A 22181-nucleotide genomic window follows, 5' to 3' on the forward strand; every position below is an offset into this window, starting at 1 on the left:
ACATATATTCCCTTTTTTATGGATTTCCTTCCCATTTAGGTCACCACAGTACACTAACTAGAGTTCCCTGTGCTATACAGTAGGATCTCATTAGTTATCTATTTTATACATAGTATCAATGGTGTATATACGTCAATATCAATCTACCAATTCCTCCCACCCACCCCCATTTCCCCCTTGGTATACATTCATCTGTTCTCTATTTCTGCTTTGCAAATAAGATCATCTATACCATATTTCCAGATTCCACATATATGAGTTAATATATATGTTTTTCTCTTTCTGACTTACTTCACTCTGTATGACACTCTATAGGTCCATCCACATCTCTACAAATGACACAATTTTGTTTCTTCTTATGGCTCAGTAATATTCCATTGTATATATGTACCACATCTTCTTTATCCATTGCTCTGTCAATAGACATTTAGGTTGCTTTCATGTCCTGGCTATTGTAAATAGTGCTGCTATGAACACTGGGGTGCATGTGTCTTTTTGAATTATGGTTTTCTCTGGGTATATTCCAAGGAGTGGGATTGCTGGGTCATATAGTATTTCTATTTTTAGATTCTTAAGGAACCTCCATACTGATTTCTATAGTGGCTATATCAAGTTACATTCCCACCAACAGTGCATGAGGGTTCCTTCAGAAGACTGAGGCAAAAGTCTTCTTAGTACTCAACCCTCAGAATGGTAGAAAGTATTTGCAAACGAAGCAACTGACAAAGGATTAATCTCAAAAATTTACAAGCGGCTCATGCAGCTCAATATCAAAAAAACAAACAGCCCAATCCAAAAATGGGCAGAAGATCTCCTATTCTGAGGGTTGTCTTTTCATCTCATTTATGGTTTCCTTTGCTGTGCAAAAGCTTTTAAGTTTCATTAGGTCCCATTTGTTTATTTTTGTTTTTATTTCCATTTCTCTAGGTGAGTCAAAAAGGATCTTGCTGTGATTTATGTCATAGAGCTTTCTGCCTATGTTTTCCTCTAAGAGTTTTATAGTGTCTGGCCTTACATTTAGGTCTTTAATCCATTTTGAGTTTATTTTTGTGTATGGTGTTAGGGAGTGTTCTAATTTCATTCTTTTACATGTAGCTGTCCAGTTTTCCCAGCACCACTTATTGAAGAGGCTGTCTTTTTGTATATTCTTGCCTCCTTTATTAAAAATAAGGTGACCATATGTGTGTGGGTTTATCTCTGGGCTTTCTATCCTGTACCATTGATCTATATTTCTGTTTTTGTGCCAATGTCATACTATCTTGATTACTGTAGCTTTGTAGTATAGTATAAAGTCAGGGAGCCTGATTCCTCAAGCTTTATTTTTCTTTCTCAAGACTACTTTGGCTATTTGGGGTCTTTTGTGTTTCCATACAAATTGTAAAATTTTTTGTTCTAGTTCTGTGAAAAATGCCAGTGGCAGTTTGATAGGGATTGCATTGAATCTATAGATTGCTTTGGGTAGTAGAGTCATTTTCACAATATTGATTCTTCCAATCCAAGAACATGGTATATTTCTCCATTTGTTTGTGTCATCTTTGATTTCTTTCATCAGTATCTTATAGTTTTCTGTGTACAGGTCTTTTACCTCCTCTAGGTAGGTTTATTCCTAGATATTTTATTCTTTTTGTTGCAATGGTAAATGGGACTGTTTCCTTAATTTCTCTTTCTGCTCTTTCATTGTTAGTATAGGAATGAAAGAGATTTTTGTGCATTAATTTCATATCCTGCAACCTTACCAAATTCACTGATTAGTTTTAGTAGTTTTCTGGTAGCATCTTTGGGATTCTCTATGTATAGTATCATGTCATCTGCAAACAGTGACAGTTTTACTTCTTCTTTTCCAGTTTGGATTCCTTTTATTTCTTTTTCTTCTCTGATTGCCATGCCTAAGACTTCCAAAACTATACTGAATAATAGTGGCGAGAGGTGACACCCTTGTCTTCTTCCTGATCTTAGAGGAAATGCTTTCCGTTTTTCACCATTGAGAATGTTTGCTGTTTGTGTTTTTGTTTATGCGAGTATGGCACATAAATACTGAAAAGCAGAAAAGACAAAATCATCATTAAATTGACCAGTCAGAGGTAGCCTCCTTAGTATTTTGCTGTATGTTGCTTCAGTTTTTTTTTTAATGTATATCTGCATATGTAATATTGTATGGTGTAAAGTAGTTTATTCTTCAGATTTTTAGAGCAATTTTGTCTAATTCTTTATACATAAGACCACGTGTATTCATATTATACACAAATGTATAAATATGAATACCCAATTTTTAAACAACAAAAAAATCTACATTCTTCACATAATAGTTGTCACTTTCTAGCTGGATGACCTTGTCTTGATCTCTTAATCTCTCTGCCTCAATTTCCTCATCAGGTAAGTGATGATGATAATAGTAACTAGCATAAGTTTTTTGGGGAAAATTAAAATGAGTTAAAGTATGTAAACCATAAATTATGTCTCAAACATTATCTTCACTATATTTTATTATCTATCAAGATTCAAATAATATTCTCTATTTCTCTCTCAGTGCAATAGATTATATTAGTACATTTCATGATGTCGAACTATGACTATATTACAGGAATAATTTTACTTGGTATAGGACTACTATTTTCTTATTATGGTTGATTTAATTTGCTAGTATTATATTTAGAAATAATGCATATATATTGTATTTAGAAATAATGCATGTATATACAACTTTATCCAGCTTTGTTTTCTTATCTTTCCACTTTGCAAGATCACTTTTTGCTTCAGAATCTATTATCATCTATCTTTTTCCCCTTCAGTGTAAGAAATAAAATCAGTACCTCCTTGGTACTGATTTATTTTCCATAGTGTAGATTCTGTTCTTCTGTTTCTAATGTCATCTTTATCCAGCTGTATTGTTTATGATGTTACATTCTTCTCTGATCTCATCAAGCTCCCCTTTATTTTAGTCTTTTATCCAGTTCCTTCTTTTCTTGGTCCACTGTTTTAACATTCTTATCTTTTTTTGTCTCATAAAGTTCATATTCCAATTTTATTGAAAATCTAAAGCATATACTGTACAAATTTGCCTTCCCCTGAACTGTCAGTAATTCTTCTTCAACAATATGTGCTTTTTTACTGTGTGCATGTTAGCCTCTTTTTATACTGTGGAATCTTTAATCGAGCCTGATTTTCTCTCTCTCTCTCTCTCTTTTATTTTCTTCCTCTTTATTCATCTTAAATAGTACTTAGTAATCTTGTGGCATTTTCCTCAAAACTACTAATGGGGCTTCTTTTATATGCACAGGATGGGTGTGGATTTTGTTAGCTCGTCCTCTAAGATCTAAAGCTGGAGGCCAGGTGAACGTGAGGTTTCACTACTAGATAAAGATTTAACAATCTGAGAATAGTGGAAAAGCATTTGTACCTTGAGCCTTTTAAGAGTTGAACTTTCTGGGGTTTTGCCTCTGTGCTCAGTGAGTCATTGTGGCAGGGAGTAGCTTTCTGAATCCATCTTTCTATTTTCTATTTTGGACACTCAATGGGGCTCAGTTTTTCTTGCTTGCTGGTGCTGGTTTCTTGTACTTCAGAAAGGCAATTTTGTGCCAGAAGGAAAAGTCACCACAGCACATATTTCTGTGTGATGTCATTACATTATATTTTAAAACATTAATCCACAATAGGGAGAGATCCCAAGGAAATCAAGCTCAAATAAAAATAAATTGTGAAGGCAGGGGGGAAGATGGTGGAAGAGTAAGACGCGCAGATCACCTTCCTCCCCACAGATACATCAGAAATACATCTACACGAGGAACAACTCCTATAGAACACCCACTGAATGCTGGCAGAAGACCTCAGACCTCCCAAAAGGCAAGAAACTCCCCACGTACCTGGGTAGGGCAAAAGAAAAAAGAAAAAACAGACACAAAAGAATAGGGACGGGACCTGCACCAGTGGGAGAGAGCTGTGAAGGAGGAAAGGTTTCCACAAACGAGAAGCCCTTTCGCGGGCAGAGACTGCGGGTGGCAGAGGGGGAAGCTTCGGAGCTGCGGAAGAGAGCACAGAAACAGGGGTGCGGAGGGCAAAGTGGAGAGATTCCTGCACAGAGGATCGGTGCCGACCAGCACTCACCAGCCCGAGAGGCTTGTCTGCTCACCCGCTGGGGCAAGGGGGTGCTGGGACCTGAGGCTCAGGCTTCTGTCGGATGGCAGGGAGAGGACTGGCAGCGTGAACACAGCCTGCAGGGGGTTAGTACACCACGGCTAGCCGGGAGGGAGTCCAGGAAAAGGTCTGGACCTGCCGAAGAGGCAAGAGACTTTTTCTTCCCTCTTTGTTTCCTGGTGTGCGAGGAGAGGGGATTAAGAGCGCTGCTTAAAGGAGCTCCAAAGACGGGCGCGAGGTGCTGCTAAAAGCGCAGACCCCAGAGCAGGGCATGAGACGCTAAGGCTGCTGCTGCTGCAGCCACCAAGAATCCTGTGTGCGAGCACAGGTCACTATTCACATCGCCCCTCCGGGGAGTCTGTGCAGCCCTCCATTGCCAGGGTCCCGGGATACAGGGACAACTTCCCCGGGAGAACGCACGGCGCGCCTCAGGCTGGTGCAACGCCCTGCTGGCTTCTGCCGCTGCAGGCTCGCCCCGCACTCCGTGCCCCTCCCTCCCCCCAGCCTAAGTGAGCCAGAGTCCCCGAAGCAGCTGCTCCTTTAACTCCGTCCTGTCTGAGCCAAGAACAGATGCCCTCCAGCCACCTACATGCAGAGGCGGGGCCAAATCCAAAGCTGAACCCCAGGAGCTGTGCGAACAAAGAAGAGAAAGGGAAATCTCTCCCAGCAGCCTCAGGAGCAGCGGATTAAATCTCCACAATCAACTTGATGTACCCTGCATAGGTGGAATACCAGAATAGACAACGAATCATCCCAAATTGAGGAGGTGGACTTTAAGAGCAAGATATATTATTTTTTCCCCTTTTCCTCTTTCTGTAAGTGTGTATGTGTATGCTTCTGTGTGAGATTTTCTCTGTATAGCTTTGCTTTCATCATTTGTCCTAGGGTTCTGTCCGTCCGTTTTTTTTCTTAATAATTACTTTTTATTTTAATAACTTTATTTTATTTTATCTTACTTTATTTTATTTTATCTTCTTCCTTCCTCCCTTCCTTCCTTCCTCTTTTTCTCCCTTTTATTCTGAGCCCTGTGTATGAAAGGCCCTTGGTGCTGCAGCCAGGAGTCAGTGCTGTGCCTCTGATGTGGGAGAGCCAACTTCAGGACACTGGTCCACAAGAGACCTCCCAGCTCCACATAATAACAAACGGCGAAAATCTCCTAGAGATCTCCATCTGAACACCAACACCCAGCTTCACTCAACAACCTGCAAGCTACAGTGCTGGACACCCTATGGCAAACAACTAGCAAGACAGGAACAAAACCCCACCCATTAGCAGAGAGACTGCCTAAAATCATTATAAGGCCACAGACACCCCAAAACACACCACCAGACATTGACCTGCCCACCAGAAAGACAAGATCCAACCTCATCCACCCGAACACAGGCACTAGGCCCGTCCACCAGGAAGCCTACACAACCCACCAAACCAACTTTAGCCACTGGGGACAGACACCAAAAACAACGGGAACTACGAACCTGCAGCCTGCAAAAAGGAGACCCCAAACACAGTAAGATAAGCAAAATGAGAAGAAAGAAAAACACACAGCAGATGAAGGAGCAGGATAAAAACCCACCAGACCTAACAAATGAAGAGGAAATAGGCAGTCTACCTGAAAAAGAATTCAGAAAATAATAGTAAAGATGATCCAAAATCATGGAAATAGAATAGAGAAAATGCAAGAAACATTTAACAAGGACATAGAAGAACTAAGGAGGAAACAAGCAATGATGAACAACACAATAAATGAAATTAAAAAGATTCTAGAAGGGATCAATAGCAGAATAACTGAGGCAGAAGGACAGATAAGTGACCTGGAAGATAAAATAGTGGAAATAACTACTGCAGAGCAGAATAAAGAAAAAATAATGAAAAGAACTGAGGACAGTCTCAGAGACCTCTGGGACAACATTAAACACACCAACATTTGAATTCTAGGGGTTTCAGAAGAAGAAGAGAAAAGGAAAGGGACTGAGAAGATATTTGAAGAGATTATAGTTGAAAATTTCCCTAATATGGGAAAAGAAACAGTTAATCAAGTCCAGAAAGCACAGAGAGTCCCATACAGGATAAATCCAAGGAGAAACATGCCAAGACACATATTAATCAAACTATCAAAAATTAAATACAAAGAAAACATATTAAAAGCAGCAAGGGGAAAACAACAAATAACACACAAGGGAATCCCCATAAAGTTAACAGCTGATCGTTCAGCAGAAACTGTGCAAGCCAGAAGGGAGTGGCAGGACATATGTAAAGTGATGAAGGAGAAAAACCTACAACCAAGATTACTCTACCCAGCAAGGATCTCATTCAGATTTGATGGAGAAATTAAAACCTTTACAGACATGCAAAAGCTGAGGGAGTTCAGCACCACCAAATAAGCTCTACAACAAATGCTAAAGGAACTTCTCTAGGCAAGAAACACAAGAGAAGGAAAAGACCTACAATAACAAACCCAAAACAATTAAGAAAATGGGAATAGGAACATACATATCGATAATTACCTTAAATGTAAATGGATTAAAGGCTCCCACCAAAAGACACAGATTGGCTGAATGGATACAAAAACAAGACCCTTATATATGCTGTTTACAAGAGACCCACTTCAGACCTAGAGACACATACAAACTGAAAGTGAGGGGATGGAAAAAGATATTCCATGCAAATGGAAATCAAAAGAAAGCTGGCATAGCAATTCTCATATCAGACAAAATAGACTTTAAAATAAAGACTATTACAAGAGGCAAAGAAGGACACTACATAATGATCAAGGGATAGATCCAAGAAGAAGATATAACAATTGTAAATATTTATGCACCCAACATAGGAACACCTCAATACATAAGGCAAATACTAACAGCCATAAAAGGGGAAATCGAAAGTAACACATTCATAGTAGGGGACTTTTAACACTCCACTTTCACCAATGGACAGATCATCCAAAATGAAAGTAAATAAGGAAACACAAGTTTTAAATGATACATTAAACAAGATGGATTTAATTGATATTTATAGGATATTCCATCCAAAAACAACAGAATACACATATTTCTCAAGTGCTCATGGACCATTCTCCAGGGTAGATCATATCTTGGGTCACAAATCAAGCCTCGGTAAATTTAAGAAAATTGAAATTGTATCAAGTATCTTTTCCAACAACAACGTTATGAGACTAGATATCAATTACAGGAAAAGATCTGTAAAAATACAAACACATGGAGGCTAAACAATACACTACTTAATAACGAAGTGATCACTGCAGAAATCAAAGAGGAAATCAAAAAATACCTAGAAACAAATGATAATGAAAAAACGAGAACCCAAAACCTATGGGATACAGCAAAAGCAGTTCTAAGAGGGAAGTTTATAGCAATACAATCCTACCTTAAGAAACAGGAAACATCTAGAATAAACAACCTAATCTTGCACCTAAAGCAATTAGAGAAAGAAGAACAAAAACCCCCCAAAGTTAGCAGAAGAAAAGAAATCATAAAGATCAGATCAGAAATAAAATAGAAATGAAGGAAACGATAGCAAAGATCAATAAAACTAAAAGCTGGTTCTTTGAGAAGATAAACAAAATTGATAAACCATTGGCCAGACTCATCAAGAAAAAAAGGGAGAAGACTCAAATCAATAGAATGAGAAATGAAAAAGGAGAAGTAACAACTGACACTGCAGAAATACAAAAGATCATGAGAGATTACTACAAGCAACTCTATGCCAATAAAATAGACAACCTGGAAGAAATGGACAAATTCTTAGAAATGCACAACCTGCCAAGACTGAATCAGGAAGAAATAGAAAATATGAACAGACAAATCACAAGCACTGAAATTGAAACTGTGATTAAAAATCTTCCAACAAACAAAAGCCCAGGACCAGATGGCTCCACAGGCGAATTCTATCTAACATTTAGAGAAGAGCTAACACCAATACCTCTCAAACTCTTCCAAAATATAGCAGAGGGGGGAACACTCCCAAACTCATTCTATGAGGCCACCAACACCCTGAAACCAAAACCAGACAAAGATACTACAAAAAAAGAAAATTACAGGCCAATATCACTGATGAACATAGATGCAAAAATCCTCAACAAAATACTAGCAAACAGAATCCAACAGCACATTAAAAGCATCATACACCATGATCAAGTGGGGTTTATTCCAGGAATGCAAGGATTCTTCAATATATGCAAATCAATCAACGTGATACACCATATTAACAAATTGAAGGAGAAAAACCATATGATCATCTCAATAGATGCAGAGAAAGGTTTCGACAAAATTCGACACTGATTTATGATAAAAACCCTGCAGAAAGTAGGCATAGAGGGAACTTTCCTCAACATAATAAAGGCCATATATGACAAACCCACAGCCAACATCGTCCTCAATGGTGAAAAACTGAAAGCATTTCCACTAAGATCAGGAACAAGACAAGGTTGCCCACTATCTCCAGTTATTCAACATAGTTTTGTAAGTTTTAGGCACAACAATCAGAGAAGAAAAGGAAATAAAAGGAATCCAAATTGGAAAAGAAGAAGTAAAGCTGTCACTGTTTGCAGATGACATGATACTATACATAGAGAATCCTAAAGATGCTACCAGAAAACTACTAGAACTAATCAATGAATTTGGTAAACTTGCAGGATACAAAATTAATGCACAGAAATTTCTGGCATTCCTATACAATAATGATGAAAAATCTGAAAGTGAAATCAAGAAAACACCCCCATTTACCACTGCAACAAAAAGAATAAAATATCTACGCATAAACCTACCTAAGGAGACAAAAGACCTGTATGCAGAAAATTATAAGACACTGATGAAAGAAATTAAAGATGATACAAATAGATGGAGAGATATACCATGTTCTTGGATTGGAAGAATCAACATTGTGAAAATGACTCTACTACCCAAAGCAATCTACAGGTTCAATGCAATCCCTGTCAAACTACCACTGGCATTTTTCACAGAACTAGAACAAAATATTTCACAATTTGTATGGAAACACAAAAGACTCCAAATAGCCAACGCAATCTTGAGAACGAAAAACGGAGCTGTAGGAATCAGGCTCCCTGACTTCAGACTATACTATAAAGCTATAGTAATCGAGACAGTATGGTACTGGCACAAAACCAGAAAGATAGATCAATAGAACAGGATAGAAAGCCCAGAGGTAAACCCATACACATATGGTCACCTTATCTTTGATAAAGGAGGCAGGAATGTACAGTAGAGAAAGGACAGCCTCTTCAATAAGTGGTGCTGGGAAAACTGGACAGGTACATGTAAAAGTATGAGATTAGATCACTCCCTAACATCATACACAAAAAAAAGCTCAAAATGGATTAAAGACCTAAATGTAAGGGCCAGAAAGTATCAAACTCTTAGAGGAAAACATAGGCAGAATGCTCTATGACATAAATCACAGCAAGATCCTTTTTGACCCACCTCCTAGAGAAATGGAAATAAAAACAAAAATAAACAAATGGGACCTAATGAAACTTAAAAGCTTTTGCACAGCAAAGGAAACCATAAACAAGACTAAAAGAAAACCCTCTGAATGGGAGAAAATATTTTCAAAAGAAGCAACTGACAAAGGATTAATCTCCAAAATTTATAAGCAGCTCAGGCAGCTCAATAACAAAAAACCAAACAACACAATCCAAAAATGGGAAGAAGACCTAAATAGACATTTTTCCAAATAAGATATACAGACTGCCAACAAACACATGAAAGAATGCTCAACATCATTAATCATTAGAGAAATGCAAATCAAAACTACAATGAGATATCATCTCACACCAGTCAGAATGGCCATCATCAAAAAATCTAGAAACAATAAATTCTGGAGAGGGTGTGGAGAAAAGGGAACACTCTTGCACTGCTGGTGGGAATGTGAATTGGTTCAGCCACTATGGAGAACAGTATGGAGGTTCCTTAAAAAACTACAAATAGAATTACCATATGACCCAGCAATCCCACTACTGGGCATATACCCTGAGAAAACCAAAATTCAAAAAGAGTCATGTACCAAAATGTTCATTGCAGCTCTATTTACAATAGCCCGGAGATGGAAACAACCTAAGCGCCCATCATCGGATGAATGGATAAAGAAGATGTGGCACATATATACAATGGAATATTACTCAGCCATAAAAAGAAACGAAATTGAGTTATTTGTAGCGAGGTGGATGGACCTAGAGTCTGTCATACAGAGTGAAGTAAGTCAGAAAGAGAAAGATAAATACCGTATGCTAACACATATATATATGGAATCTAAGAAAAAAAAAAAAGTCATGAACCTAGGGGTAAGACAGGAATAAAGACAGAGATCTACTAGATAATGGACTTGAGGATATGGGGAGGGGGAAGGGTAAGTGATAAAGTGAGACAGTGGCATGGACATATATACACTACCAAACGTAAAATAGATAGCTAGTGGGAAGCAGCCGCATAGCACAGGGAGATCAGCTTGGTGCTTTGTGACTACGTAGAGGGGTGGGACAGGGAGGGTGGGAGGGAGGGAGACACAAGAGGGAAGAGATATGGGAACATATGTATATGTATAACTGATTCACTTTGTTATAAAGCAGAAACTAACACACCATTGTAAAGCAATTATACTCCAATAAAGATGTAAAAAATATAAATAAATAAATAATTAAATTGCATTAAACATTAAATAAAGTAATAGTACTTTTTTGAACCTGTTGTCATTGGATGAACAAAGCATTATGTAGCGTATACCTTTCAGAAATTATTTGAAGAAATAGCCTGTGTGCGAATTAATTAGGAAAGGACTGCTTGCCTATTCCATTGCCTACCTCTACTATAGCTTCTAGCTGTATCAGTGGTAACTGACTGAGTTGAGCTGTAATAATTTCTACTGATTTCTATTTAAACTGTATTGTTTTTTTCAGAAAGGAAAGTAACAGTTATCTTTTAATTTTTATTTTACTTTATTTTTTGTATTTCTTAAATGTACCCCCTTAGCTTCTTAACCTAGTAGAAGTCCTTCAATAGCTTGCATGTAAAAAAATGAAGCCTGCTCCCTCTAAGCTACCAATGCAGTTCAAGTTGTTCCATACATTAAAAAATTATCAATGGATACTTAAGTAAATGTGAGGTGCTAATGTAAACAGATGGCAGTGAATGAATTACCATTTTATATGGAAGTCTTATTTCTCTTGGGTAGCATGGCCTGTTATTTTGATTAAAGTGACAGGAATCAATCCTGTCATCAAATCAGTACATGGAAATTTCTTTTAAATGTTAATAAAATGATTATACACTTTTTAGACTTATTCATTTTAATTAGGCTAACAAAGCAGTGTTTACTATCTGTCTTTCAGAATTTACTTAAAGTAATAAATGCATATTTTTGAAATAAAACACATATTAATATATATGACTTACCATTACTATATCAATAATGATAGATTCCTGTATCTATATTGAATGTATTTTATCTCAGAGAATATGCTTTGCTGTGATCATGTTTACTTTTTCTTAAATAACATTTTCGTTTTACATATATAATATAATTTCAAAGTTGAATTATTACTGTTTATATTTATTGAATGTGTACTATGTGAAAAATATTTTTCTTAGGTCTAAAGAGGCCAGGTCTAAATTATCCCAGATTTTGAATTGGTTTTTGAATAGATTATATAGCTAGATTTTACTTAAAAAGGCAAGTATTACTTTTTTTTATAACAAAAAAACACTAGAAATATAACTGAAATAAGTTCTTTCAAATATATTATAATTTAAGTGTCTTATTCTTATGTGCATAATATTAATTATATTCCATTTTCCAAATCAATGAATACAAATTATTGATTCACTGGTCTATTTTAGAGCTGATGACAAAAATGCTATTAACAGACAACTGATTTTGGAACTTTTTTAAAATCATGTTTATAGCTTTTAAGGTATAAAAGAGAATTCAGTACCAAAATTTACTTAAACTTATGTCCAGGTCATCTTGGTCAACAAAATTAGAACTTGCAAAACAGAATAAAGCTATTCAAGAGAAGTTAGATTCAGCAAAGCTGATTCGGAGCATTATTATAGTATTACAGTAAGAAAATTCCAAAGTGAATATGATGGATTGTGTTAATACCCTTTAAAAGTAACTTTAAATCCCCAGAGGCAGTGTATTTACGCTTTGGTAAGCACCAGATATCAATAGGTATGAATTTAATCATCCCCAAGGATTTTCAAATGTTATGTAGTGCCATGACACAAGTTTGAAGTTGGTAAGCAAAACTTAACTATCTTTTTCTTCTGGGTTTCCAAATTCTTATCTTTTGGCCACCAGTCTTTAAGAGTTAGGTGCCAGAGTTAGAGATAACTTTGTTCATCTCATGCTTAGGGATTACAGTCAGAAAGGCTAAATGAACTAAATGCCGTATTATCTCATGAGCAGTGACCTAAGGTTTGGGGTTATTCATGGTGTTATTCAATAACACACTTCTTATTTTAATATTATTTCATATAAATTGCAGTATAAAATATAAGTTGCTTAAATATTATTTATAATTACTGTTACCAAGTACTCTTCTTTCTTTAAGTCCTTAGCATAAACTTACTTTTAATTATTTTACTATAAATATGTGTTTTATATGTTTTAGATAAATAATTTAAATATATGTCCTAAAATGTATATACTTCTTTTTTTAATAGATACTTGAAATTACCAAGTTCATATAAATTAATCTGTAATTTGCTTTACTCCAAAGCCTGGGGAATCACTTGAATATAAATCACATTTTTATTCTAATCATTAATACAGGCTCATTAATTTGAGTTTCAAGATGTGCCAAAATCACCTAGCTCCAGGGAAGAGCTGTCTATTGATAGGTAATTGGTAACATCATCTGTATTATACACACAGACAAAATGGGAAATTATAAAATCATTATTTTCTGCTTGAATAGAAATAGCTGCAGCATTCATTGTTAGTTTTTAAAATATATAATTGCAATGATATCTTAAATAAAAAGTGTCAGTTCACTTTCTCCAGTCATTACCATGCCTTCTTGTATCCAGTTGAATCTCTACATTAGTGTCCAATAAATTTAGTAAAACATAGCTTTCATCAGGCTTTCTATTTCTCTGATATATGCAGATACCTTATATAGATCTTGTCATTATTTGGTTCTAAAGCCAAGCAGGACCCTGTGGGGCCCTCCCAGGTACAAATCCTTTCCAAGCCCTCCATTTCTTGCTTATAGGAACAAGGCTTCAGTTTTCTAGACCTTTCAGGACTACCAAAGGGCAAATTCAAACAGTTGCTAACCAGAAAAGTGAAGGAATGCAGAAACAAAGGAGGAACAGTCAAGAAACAATAGTGCAGTGATGGTGCAGGGTCCTGGTTCCTCCTGAAGTATACATAATAACATCTTCGAATTCTTCTGCACGAACTAAGGCCCCCACCTAGGTGGAGGATGGTAACATATGGCTGAGCACAAGATTCCTGGAGCACTGCCCTGTTACCTCAGCACCAACCAATCAGAAGAAAGTCTCATACCCTGCATCGCTCACCCCAAAGTTTGCTTATAAAAACGCTTCCCCAAAAACCATCAGGGAGTTTGGGCTTTGTAGCTTGACCTGTGTGTTCTCCTTGCTTGGCTTTTGCAATAAACCTTTCCCTGATACAAACTCTGACACTTGGGTTTGTTTGGCCTCACTGTGCATGGGGCACACTAACTTGCATTCAGCAACACTTACCTCTTTTAGAGGATGGTTTACATTTCTTTTCTTCTTTAGAAACTTTATTTTAACTCTGCTGTTCTAGGTGTTCTCTCCTTGTTCACCCATGGCATGGGCCTATCATGCATTTTTGGTGTATATTACTTTTTGGCTTTTATTCAGTAATTTATTACCCTAAATAAATTATAAACTATTTGATGGATAAGAACCTTCTATCTTAATTCTCTTTTATCCTTTATCGTTCCCTAAACACCACTAGGCACATAGCATGTGCAATTCATCCTATTGAACAGAAATGAGTGAATCTAAGACCTAAGGGTAAAAGTACTCATCATAATAAAACTGCACTTCCAATGAAGTTAGTTTAAAAAGGCTGGTACACTGGATGAGAAACAAAAGCATTTAACTTATTTGCTTACCATTAATTTGATTGATGAAATAATACTGTTTATTAATTACACTGAAAATGAGATGTATATTTGAAACATAAGACTTTCTCAGTCACATTATTAATTTTGTTTAAACATCCTAGCTTCTACTATACATTGTCTGAGGCAATGTAGGGGATCAGAATTTGCCACCCTAAAATATGTCTCTTTGGCATATTAATTGTTTTAAGCTTGTTATTTTCTGAGAAACAGCAGAAGTGGGAAAGACTCTGAAAACCAAGTAGGAGTTGCCCCTTTGTAAGAAACATGTACATTTATAAGGGAAATCTCCATTTGTAAGTGTGTCTCCCTCTTATACCTGGACACATGTATACATGAGGACAACCAGGTCTCTAGAAACTCTTATCAATAGAGAAGGCAATGACTTAAATCTGCATCACAATCACCCAGTTACTGCACTTTTCCTGGTAACCTCCCATAGCTGACTCTCCCTACCCTCAACAACCTCTTTTATCTTTAGCTGAGGAGGGTATTCAAGGTGAGGACTTTGGCCATTTTGATGAGTTACTCAGTTTTTCTGGGTCTCTCCCATGTATACACGTTACTAAACTTTGTTTGATTTTCTCCTGTTAATTTATCTCATGTCAATTTAATTCTTAGACCAGACAGAACCCAGAGAAGTAGAGGAAAACTTCTTCCTCAACAGGACCATCATCAATGAGTAATTAAATAGGAAGAAAATAAATTTAGGGACAGTTGGTGGTTCATAACCAGAGACTTAAAAGGTAAATGTACTACATATTACATATGGTCTTATTAGAGAGTCTGTGACAAGGATCTGTAATAATATTTTGATTATACGTGGTAATAAATCATGGTTAAAGTCTATCTACCACCCTCTTAAAAAATACATCTTAATTTAACAAAGCAGTTTACTGAATGAATATCTTCTTTCTATTGCATTGTTTTCACACTGATGACATTGGCATTATCAGTATTAACTACAAACAAGACTTCACTGAAAGCATTATATAATTCTTAACAGAAAGAATGGCTTAATATCAATTATTAACTAACAGCCCACTGTAGGTAGCTATTCTCTAACATTTAACTGTAGAATACTAAATAACTTTATCTATTCTCTCAGCCACCAGAGAATTGTCTTTTACAAGGACCTTAATTCTGAGAAATTATCAAGATGTAAGTATCTCAAAATTACATATTTATTTTGCTGAGATTCTTCTACAGTCAATGTAATTGAGACTCTAAAATAATGGCACCTTAATATTTTTTTTTTCAGGCTCAAATCGACTCTCACACGGTATTTAATGCCAAGGGGAAAAAATATGTGAGTAGATTTTCTGTTTTACAAATATATCTGAGATATAAGCAAAAATGTTGATTTAAAAAATACTAATCAGAAGAAATATGATCTTTAACTAAAATAAGAATAAAAATCAGACTCCTAAAATCATGCAAAAGAGTGTCACCTTTGCTTTCTCTACACCTTGTATAAAAACATTTAAGTCCCCTTTTAAAAATCTTTGAATGTCAGCACTGAGAAAGCTTTAATCCAGCTCTTGCTAAAGGATAACCTGAGAAACTTAATTGAGGTTAATTTCAGATTCATTAAATTTTATTTCTACATTTTGTTAGATCATCATAAGGTAACATGGATCATAATATTTCAGCTGAAAACCCAAATTTTATTCTTTAATGTTATTATGGCCTTTCAGTATATACAACTTTTATTTGTACATGTTTCATGTTTTTTCTAAAAATACTACACGAAGATATTGCTAAGAGTATAGCAATATCTATATAGTATAGCAATATCTATATTGCTTATAGATACTGAGCACTTTTATAAAATACTAAGTACTTTCATAAAGATAAATTTCCCTTTAATTAATTAAGAAATATGTGACACTTTTGCTTTCCTCTACACTTTAGCTGCCAGATAACTTAAATTCAAATTCAAGTTAAGTCAGTGATTAACTTCTATTTTTTTTCCAACCTATCCTATAAGGTCTTGGTGAAACTACCTTCTGGTTTCAATCTAAACTCATACTTTCATTTCCCTCATGTTGTCATTCTTCTAGCACACTCAGAAGCTAAAGTATCTATTTTTGGATGATTTTTAAAAAATCTATTGAGCATTTGTTTTTTCCAGAGGATCAAATATAAATAAATCATGCTATTGCTCTCAAGGAGCTTACAGTCTAACAGGGGTCAGGATGACAAACATTATGATAAAGATGTGCACCAGGTGTTAGGAGAACAGAAGGAGCAGGGAGGATGGGGAGGAACTTGAGCAGATGTCTTTGAGTTGGATTTTGAAGGAAGAATATGAGTAACCTAGATGATTAAAGAGGTGAAAAAGTACTACTTCTACCATATGTTTTTAAAAATATTCATTTACTTAACAAATATTTATGGATGGTCAAATAAACATTTACATTTGCAGGGTACCATGTGATGAGAAGAATCATTGTTTCTACTCTTCCAAAGTATACAGTTCAAGCAGGACAAAAAACAGAGTCTGTAAAGAAGCCCCAGATACAACACAGATTGATTTGGAGAACTTCAGGTATAACTGGAATAAACCATGGAGCTGCCCCAAGGAGATGCCAGAAAAGCATGTATCCTTGAGGCCCTTACATTACTAGTTTTAGAGAATGATCTTTATCCCCAGAAACTAGGGGCCAAAGAGACAGCAAGGAAGGCAGTTAGCAGACTAATTCAGTACAATACACAAGAAGGGATGGAGAGTCAAACTGAGCATTATATCCTAAAATACATTTCAAAACACTGAGGATTGATGTCCTGATCGCCAACCTCTCCAACTCTCTCTATATCCCTGATCAGTATCGATTTCCTTTTGCCACTTTCCTAAAATGGTTTACTCTTTGAAAATGAAACCTTTGCATTTATTTTAAACAGAAAATAGAAACTGTTAAAAAGACAAATTTCACATCTGTTTGCTGTTCTTGCATCTAAGAATGAATCAAAAGCCACATTCTTAATTGTTTTCATCCCATCTCAGTAGAAGAGACATTAGTATCCTCTTCAAGGCTAATCCCCCACCAGACCTCTAAATTCTCATCTCTTCAAGAAACTTGCTTCCCTCTGATTTGTGTATCTCTAAACTTACCCTTTCTTTTAACTCTTTTTTCTCTTATTTAAGTCCTTTTACAATCCCACATCTCTCTACTTCATCACTTCTTCCTCACCCTCAAGATTCATGACAATAGATGTCATTAATGAACTCCTTTTCCTTGCTTCCCATTTGTTCCACAATGAAATTAGCTTTCTAGAGGCACAACTGTATTTGAACCATTGTTATCAAGTTCAATGAATGTATTCATAAGTGTCTTTTGTATTTTTATATTTAATTTCCTGTATGTTATGATGCTTATATTTCAAATTCTCATTTCTAGAAATAAATGAAATACATATTTTACTGATTTTTAATAAGCTCTTGTCATATCCAGTGACCTCATATGAGGTTCAATTTCTTTGTAAGAAAATTAGAAATTTAGCTGATTAATCAATCAAAATGCCTCCTAGTGGTCATAGGATTGCTGAAATAGTCTTATATTATTGTCAATAGCCAGATCATGTACATTGTATTATATCATGTACATATGAATCAACAGTTAAAGGGTGACACATTAGAGCTTTCATTTATATTTTATTAAGTCAATTTTGATGGAAACTTAACAAGAAATTGTACCACTGTGGCAGATAACCTCTAAGATGCTACCCAATGATATCAGCCTCCTAGGATTAACACTCTTGTGTCATTTCCTCCCCCTGAATGTGAGTTGAAACGATCAATCAGTTATAATAAATAGAATAAGTTATGGGATATCACTCCAGTCATCAAGTTGTTAAAAATTCTTGGGCATGTATTTGCTCTCTCTTCATAGATTGCTTGCTCTGGAGGAGGCCTGCTGCCAGGAGACAGTCCTATAGAGACATCACATGGCAAAAAACTGAGAAAAGCCTCTGGCCAACAGCCAGCCAGAAATCAGTATCCTTAGTCCAACACCTGTGAGGGAGTGAGACCTGCCAAAAACCTAGTGAGTGGGCTTAGAAGGGTATTGTCCCCAAATGAGGTCTTCAAATTAGACAGCAGTCCTACCTGATAGCTTTTCTGCAACCTCATGAGAGACCTAGAGCTACAGACACTCAGATAAGCCATACCCATACTCGTGACCCACAGAAAATATGAGATCATAAATGATTTAAAGTATAAAATGTTTTTAGTTTTAAAGTACAAAATGTGGGAGAAATTTATCATGCAGCAATAGATAAGTAATATAACATATCTGACTTTATTTCAAAGAGGAACCTCTTTTCTAAATAATGAATAACTGATCACCCTTTTCTGTATTATTAAAAAAATTGTGACTCTTCGCAATGATATATTGTCCGTTAGTCCCAGTTAAAAGAGCAATGATTATTTATGGTTGACCAGGAAGTAATAACTGCAAGTAGGCTATTAGAAATCCAGGACAAATCATTTTTGAATCTGGATTTCCAAAAGAAGGAATAAAACTAAGACTGTAATTTGTAAAAACCAGTGACTACAAATGCACCCCAGTTTAACAGATGAATGAGTGTCTTAGAATAATATTTGCAAAGAGGAAGGGTTTTAGATACAGGCAGCAACTCTCTAATGAGGTAGTTCACCTAGCCATCACTAATTAGTCATGTCTGGAACAGATATTTTTGCCTAGATTTTAGTAAGCAGCATGATTGTGTCCTGCTGAGAGGGGACCCAAGTGACAGACCTAATACCTGCAACCTTCAACCAACCATCTGAGGAAGCAGAGAAATGGCACAGGTTTCAAAGTGGTAAATATTTGAGAACATGGAAGAAATGGAGAACTGCCTTCTCTTTGAAATAAGCAGAACAAAACTAGCAGAACAAGGAGGCATTCACTGACAATAAAGAGCATAAGAATAACAACTGTGAAGTTAAAAGTATATTGAAATTATCTTGCGATTCAGCATAAATATGCAGAAAGTTTGAGAGGGAGCTCTAAGGTAGCCAGCCTCAAAAATAAGGTAAATACATAGTTTACTCATTAAAGTAATTCAATATATTGATCTTGGAATTATTTATTTAAAAACCATTTTAAATATGCCTGTTCCAAGGTAAATCAGGAGAAAAAAAAGTCCATGAAATATATTTGAAATAGAGAGTAAGTAAAATCATACCTCATCAACTAAAGGGAAGAATTAGAGTTGAGCTAATTCTCTTTGTAATGAGAGTAATCTCACAATAAGTCAGATGGTTTGGCAATTGTGTGGAGATTTATTTCCTTCATAGTTTAGGCCGTAGTGAACCCATGACTATTCTCACAGCTTTCTAATTGCTTTTCCAGTCAATATTCTGTTTCTCAATAATTTTACCCACACTTATAAGATTTATTTTTCCAAATCATATATCTCACTATGCTTGTTGTCTACACAAAATTCGTAATAATTCCGCCCTGACTACTAAATAGCTAAGCTTTCACAACATTGCAAAGGTCTCCCTGCAGAGTGGCAAAGCAGGCAAACTACGTGTCCAGCTTCCCAGGTTAGTATTTTGGCTTCACTACTTATCAGTTATGATATGATGGGCATGGTAATTAAAATTCTCTATATTTTAGTTTCCTTATCTATAAAAAACAGGATAACAATTTTAATGAGTGCAAATATTTATTGTGAACATTAAGAGAAATAATCCATCACGTGTTAGGAAGAGTGGCCTGGTCCATTATGATTACTTCATAAATATTAGCTATTACTTTATTATTGATAATATTGCTGCTCTTTGAAATTCAAAGTAACCTAAGATTATGTGTGTCTACCATCTGATAGAAGATTTTATATATGTTATCTCATTTAACTTGAACTACATATTTCTGAATTAGGAATTATTATTCCTATTTTACAGATGAGGAGAGCAAGATCTAGACATTTTAAGTGACTTCTGTAAATTCTTACAGTGACTGACTGCTACAACCAAATTCCCACCCAGGTTTCCTAACTTCATGTTGAGGGCATTTTTTGCTGCATAAGAGTTTTCCTTTCTGGGCTTGTCACCTACTGCTCCACTGTGAAGAATATGGAGTAATAATGTTGGCTATGAATTTGAACACCAGCATAACCAGTTACTTGTAATTCATACAAACTCACTGAGGTTCAGTTTTCTCGACTGTGAAACATGGATAATGATGCTCATTTTTATAAATTTATTAAAAGGATTACTTCACTTACATAAGTATAGTAGCTGGTATATATCATGTGCACAATTTTGTTACTTTATATGAAAATATTTACACTTTTATTTTGTTAAATTTATCTTAAGACCATATTATCCTCATATCTTGCATTTTACTTCCTCATTACCAGTGCTTTAATCTTCCCTATGCTTATCTCTGTCTATTGAAAATGTACACTTCTTTCATAGAGAAACATTTCCCTTTGTCCCAAAGCATTGCCTTATCCTCCAAATAGACAGAGATCCACAATCCCTTGTCAATCTCTGTGGAGCTAGATATGCTTCACCATTCAGAATTTTGTCTTACTTTAGAAAGTTAAAAGAGGGTATGTCTTGTATATTATGTAACATCCCCAGGAAAGAACTGAAACAGAATCCCATAATTAAACATAGTAATAGTTTTGCTGTAAATAGTACATATGTTCACACTCATTTGGATAAATAAAGACTATACATATGTTCATATCAGTTCAGGCCAGATATTCTAACACATGTAGATCAGGTTAGCATGTGTTGTCAGATAATCACGTTTAAAACAATTTTGAGTTCAGTTGTTTTGATTTTAGAATTGCACATAAAGAATTGTAGATCTGCATGAATTCCTTCCACCCACCGCCCTTACCAGGTTTGTTAGGTTCCTTCTCGAGGTTATGTGGTATTCTGTCTAGCATGATTGCGTATTTACTCATCTTAGCCTTTGTTATTCTTAAGGTCTCTAAGGGCAGGAAGTGTGTCTTTATATTTGTATGTTTTTCAGGATCAAGGATGTTCTCAAATCCTACTAGGTGTGTTAGGCATACTTTATAAACAAGAAACTATCACCAATATTCCAAATGTGTAGATAGTGCTAAAAGCACTTGTCTTCCAAGTATGGCAATGCTTCTTTTCACTGTCATTAATATACACTGAGGCATTATTCAAGCAAATTTCTTTGGAAACAAACAGAGTAAATTATACTGGTATTAATTTCCAAGAAGATCTCATAAAGAACTTAACCTATTGATGGTCTGCCTGAATTAAGATTCTAGAGGAGGTAGGTAATGCACCCAAATTTCAAATTTTAATATAAATTTGGGAAATTAGGACATGATGGGGGAACATTCCTAGCATCTTATTTTGCAATTTGCTGGTAAGCCGTTTAAAAGTCAATGATGATACTCTTTGACTAAAATTGATTTCATGCTATGTGTTTGTGAACCTTTTTCTTCTGAGTTATGATTTACTTTTGAATAAACATAGTAATTCTTTCCATCTCACCTATATGTTGTCCATACATGTGATAAAAGAAGCTGAGACAATATGCAGTGTTTGTGGGTCCATAAGGGTTTTTGGGAGCTATGCTGAAAACAGGGCTGAGAAGTCGAGCCTTTTCTCCTTCCAATCTGGGTCTAGATGTCTCAATGTACATATAAAAACCTTAAAAAGACAAAATAAAGTGTTTAAGCAAATTATTATTAGGCAACATGAAATTTAAAATCACTGAGAAGTTCTAGAGTTTTCATACAAAGTAAAGATTGATAGGAGAGTCTGCATCTCATTTATAAAATGTATATATACAAACATAATATGAAGAATAAATAATCTATATAAAGATAAAATTGTTTAAAATGTATAAAAACTTGAGACAAAATTGGAATTTTAGACTTGAATTATCAA

General features: G+C 35.5%; 1 protein-coding gene across 2 annotated transcripts in view; it reads right to left on the bottom strand.

The window, feature by feature from the left end:
• MDGA2 (MAM domain containing glycosylphosphatidylinositol anchor 2) overlaps positions 1-22181 on the bottom strand; it is an 851876-nt gene that overhangs the window by 15167 nt on the left and 814528 nt on the right. For both annotated transcript variants that reach the window (XM_032624718.1, XM_032624719.1), the window contains one exon: positions 21783-21941. In XM_032624718.1, coding sequence (XP_032480609.1) covers positions 21783-21941 — 159 coding nt within the window. The remainder of the gene's footprint in view (positions 1-21782; positions 21942-22181) is intronic.

Source organism: Phocoena sinus, chromosome 2 (genome assembly GCF_008692025.1).
Source record: "Phocoena sinus isolate mPhoSin1 chromosome 2, mPhoSin1.pri, whole genome shotgun sequence".
NCBI classification, from domain to species: Eukaryota; Metazoa; Chordata; class Mammalia; order Artiodactyla; family Phocoenidae; genus Phocoena; species Phocoena sinus.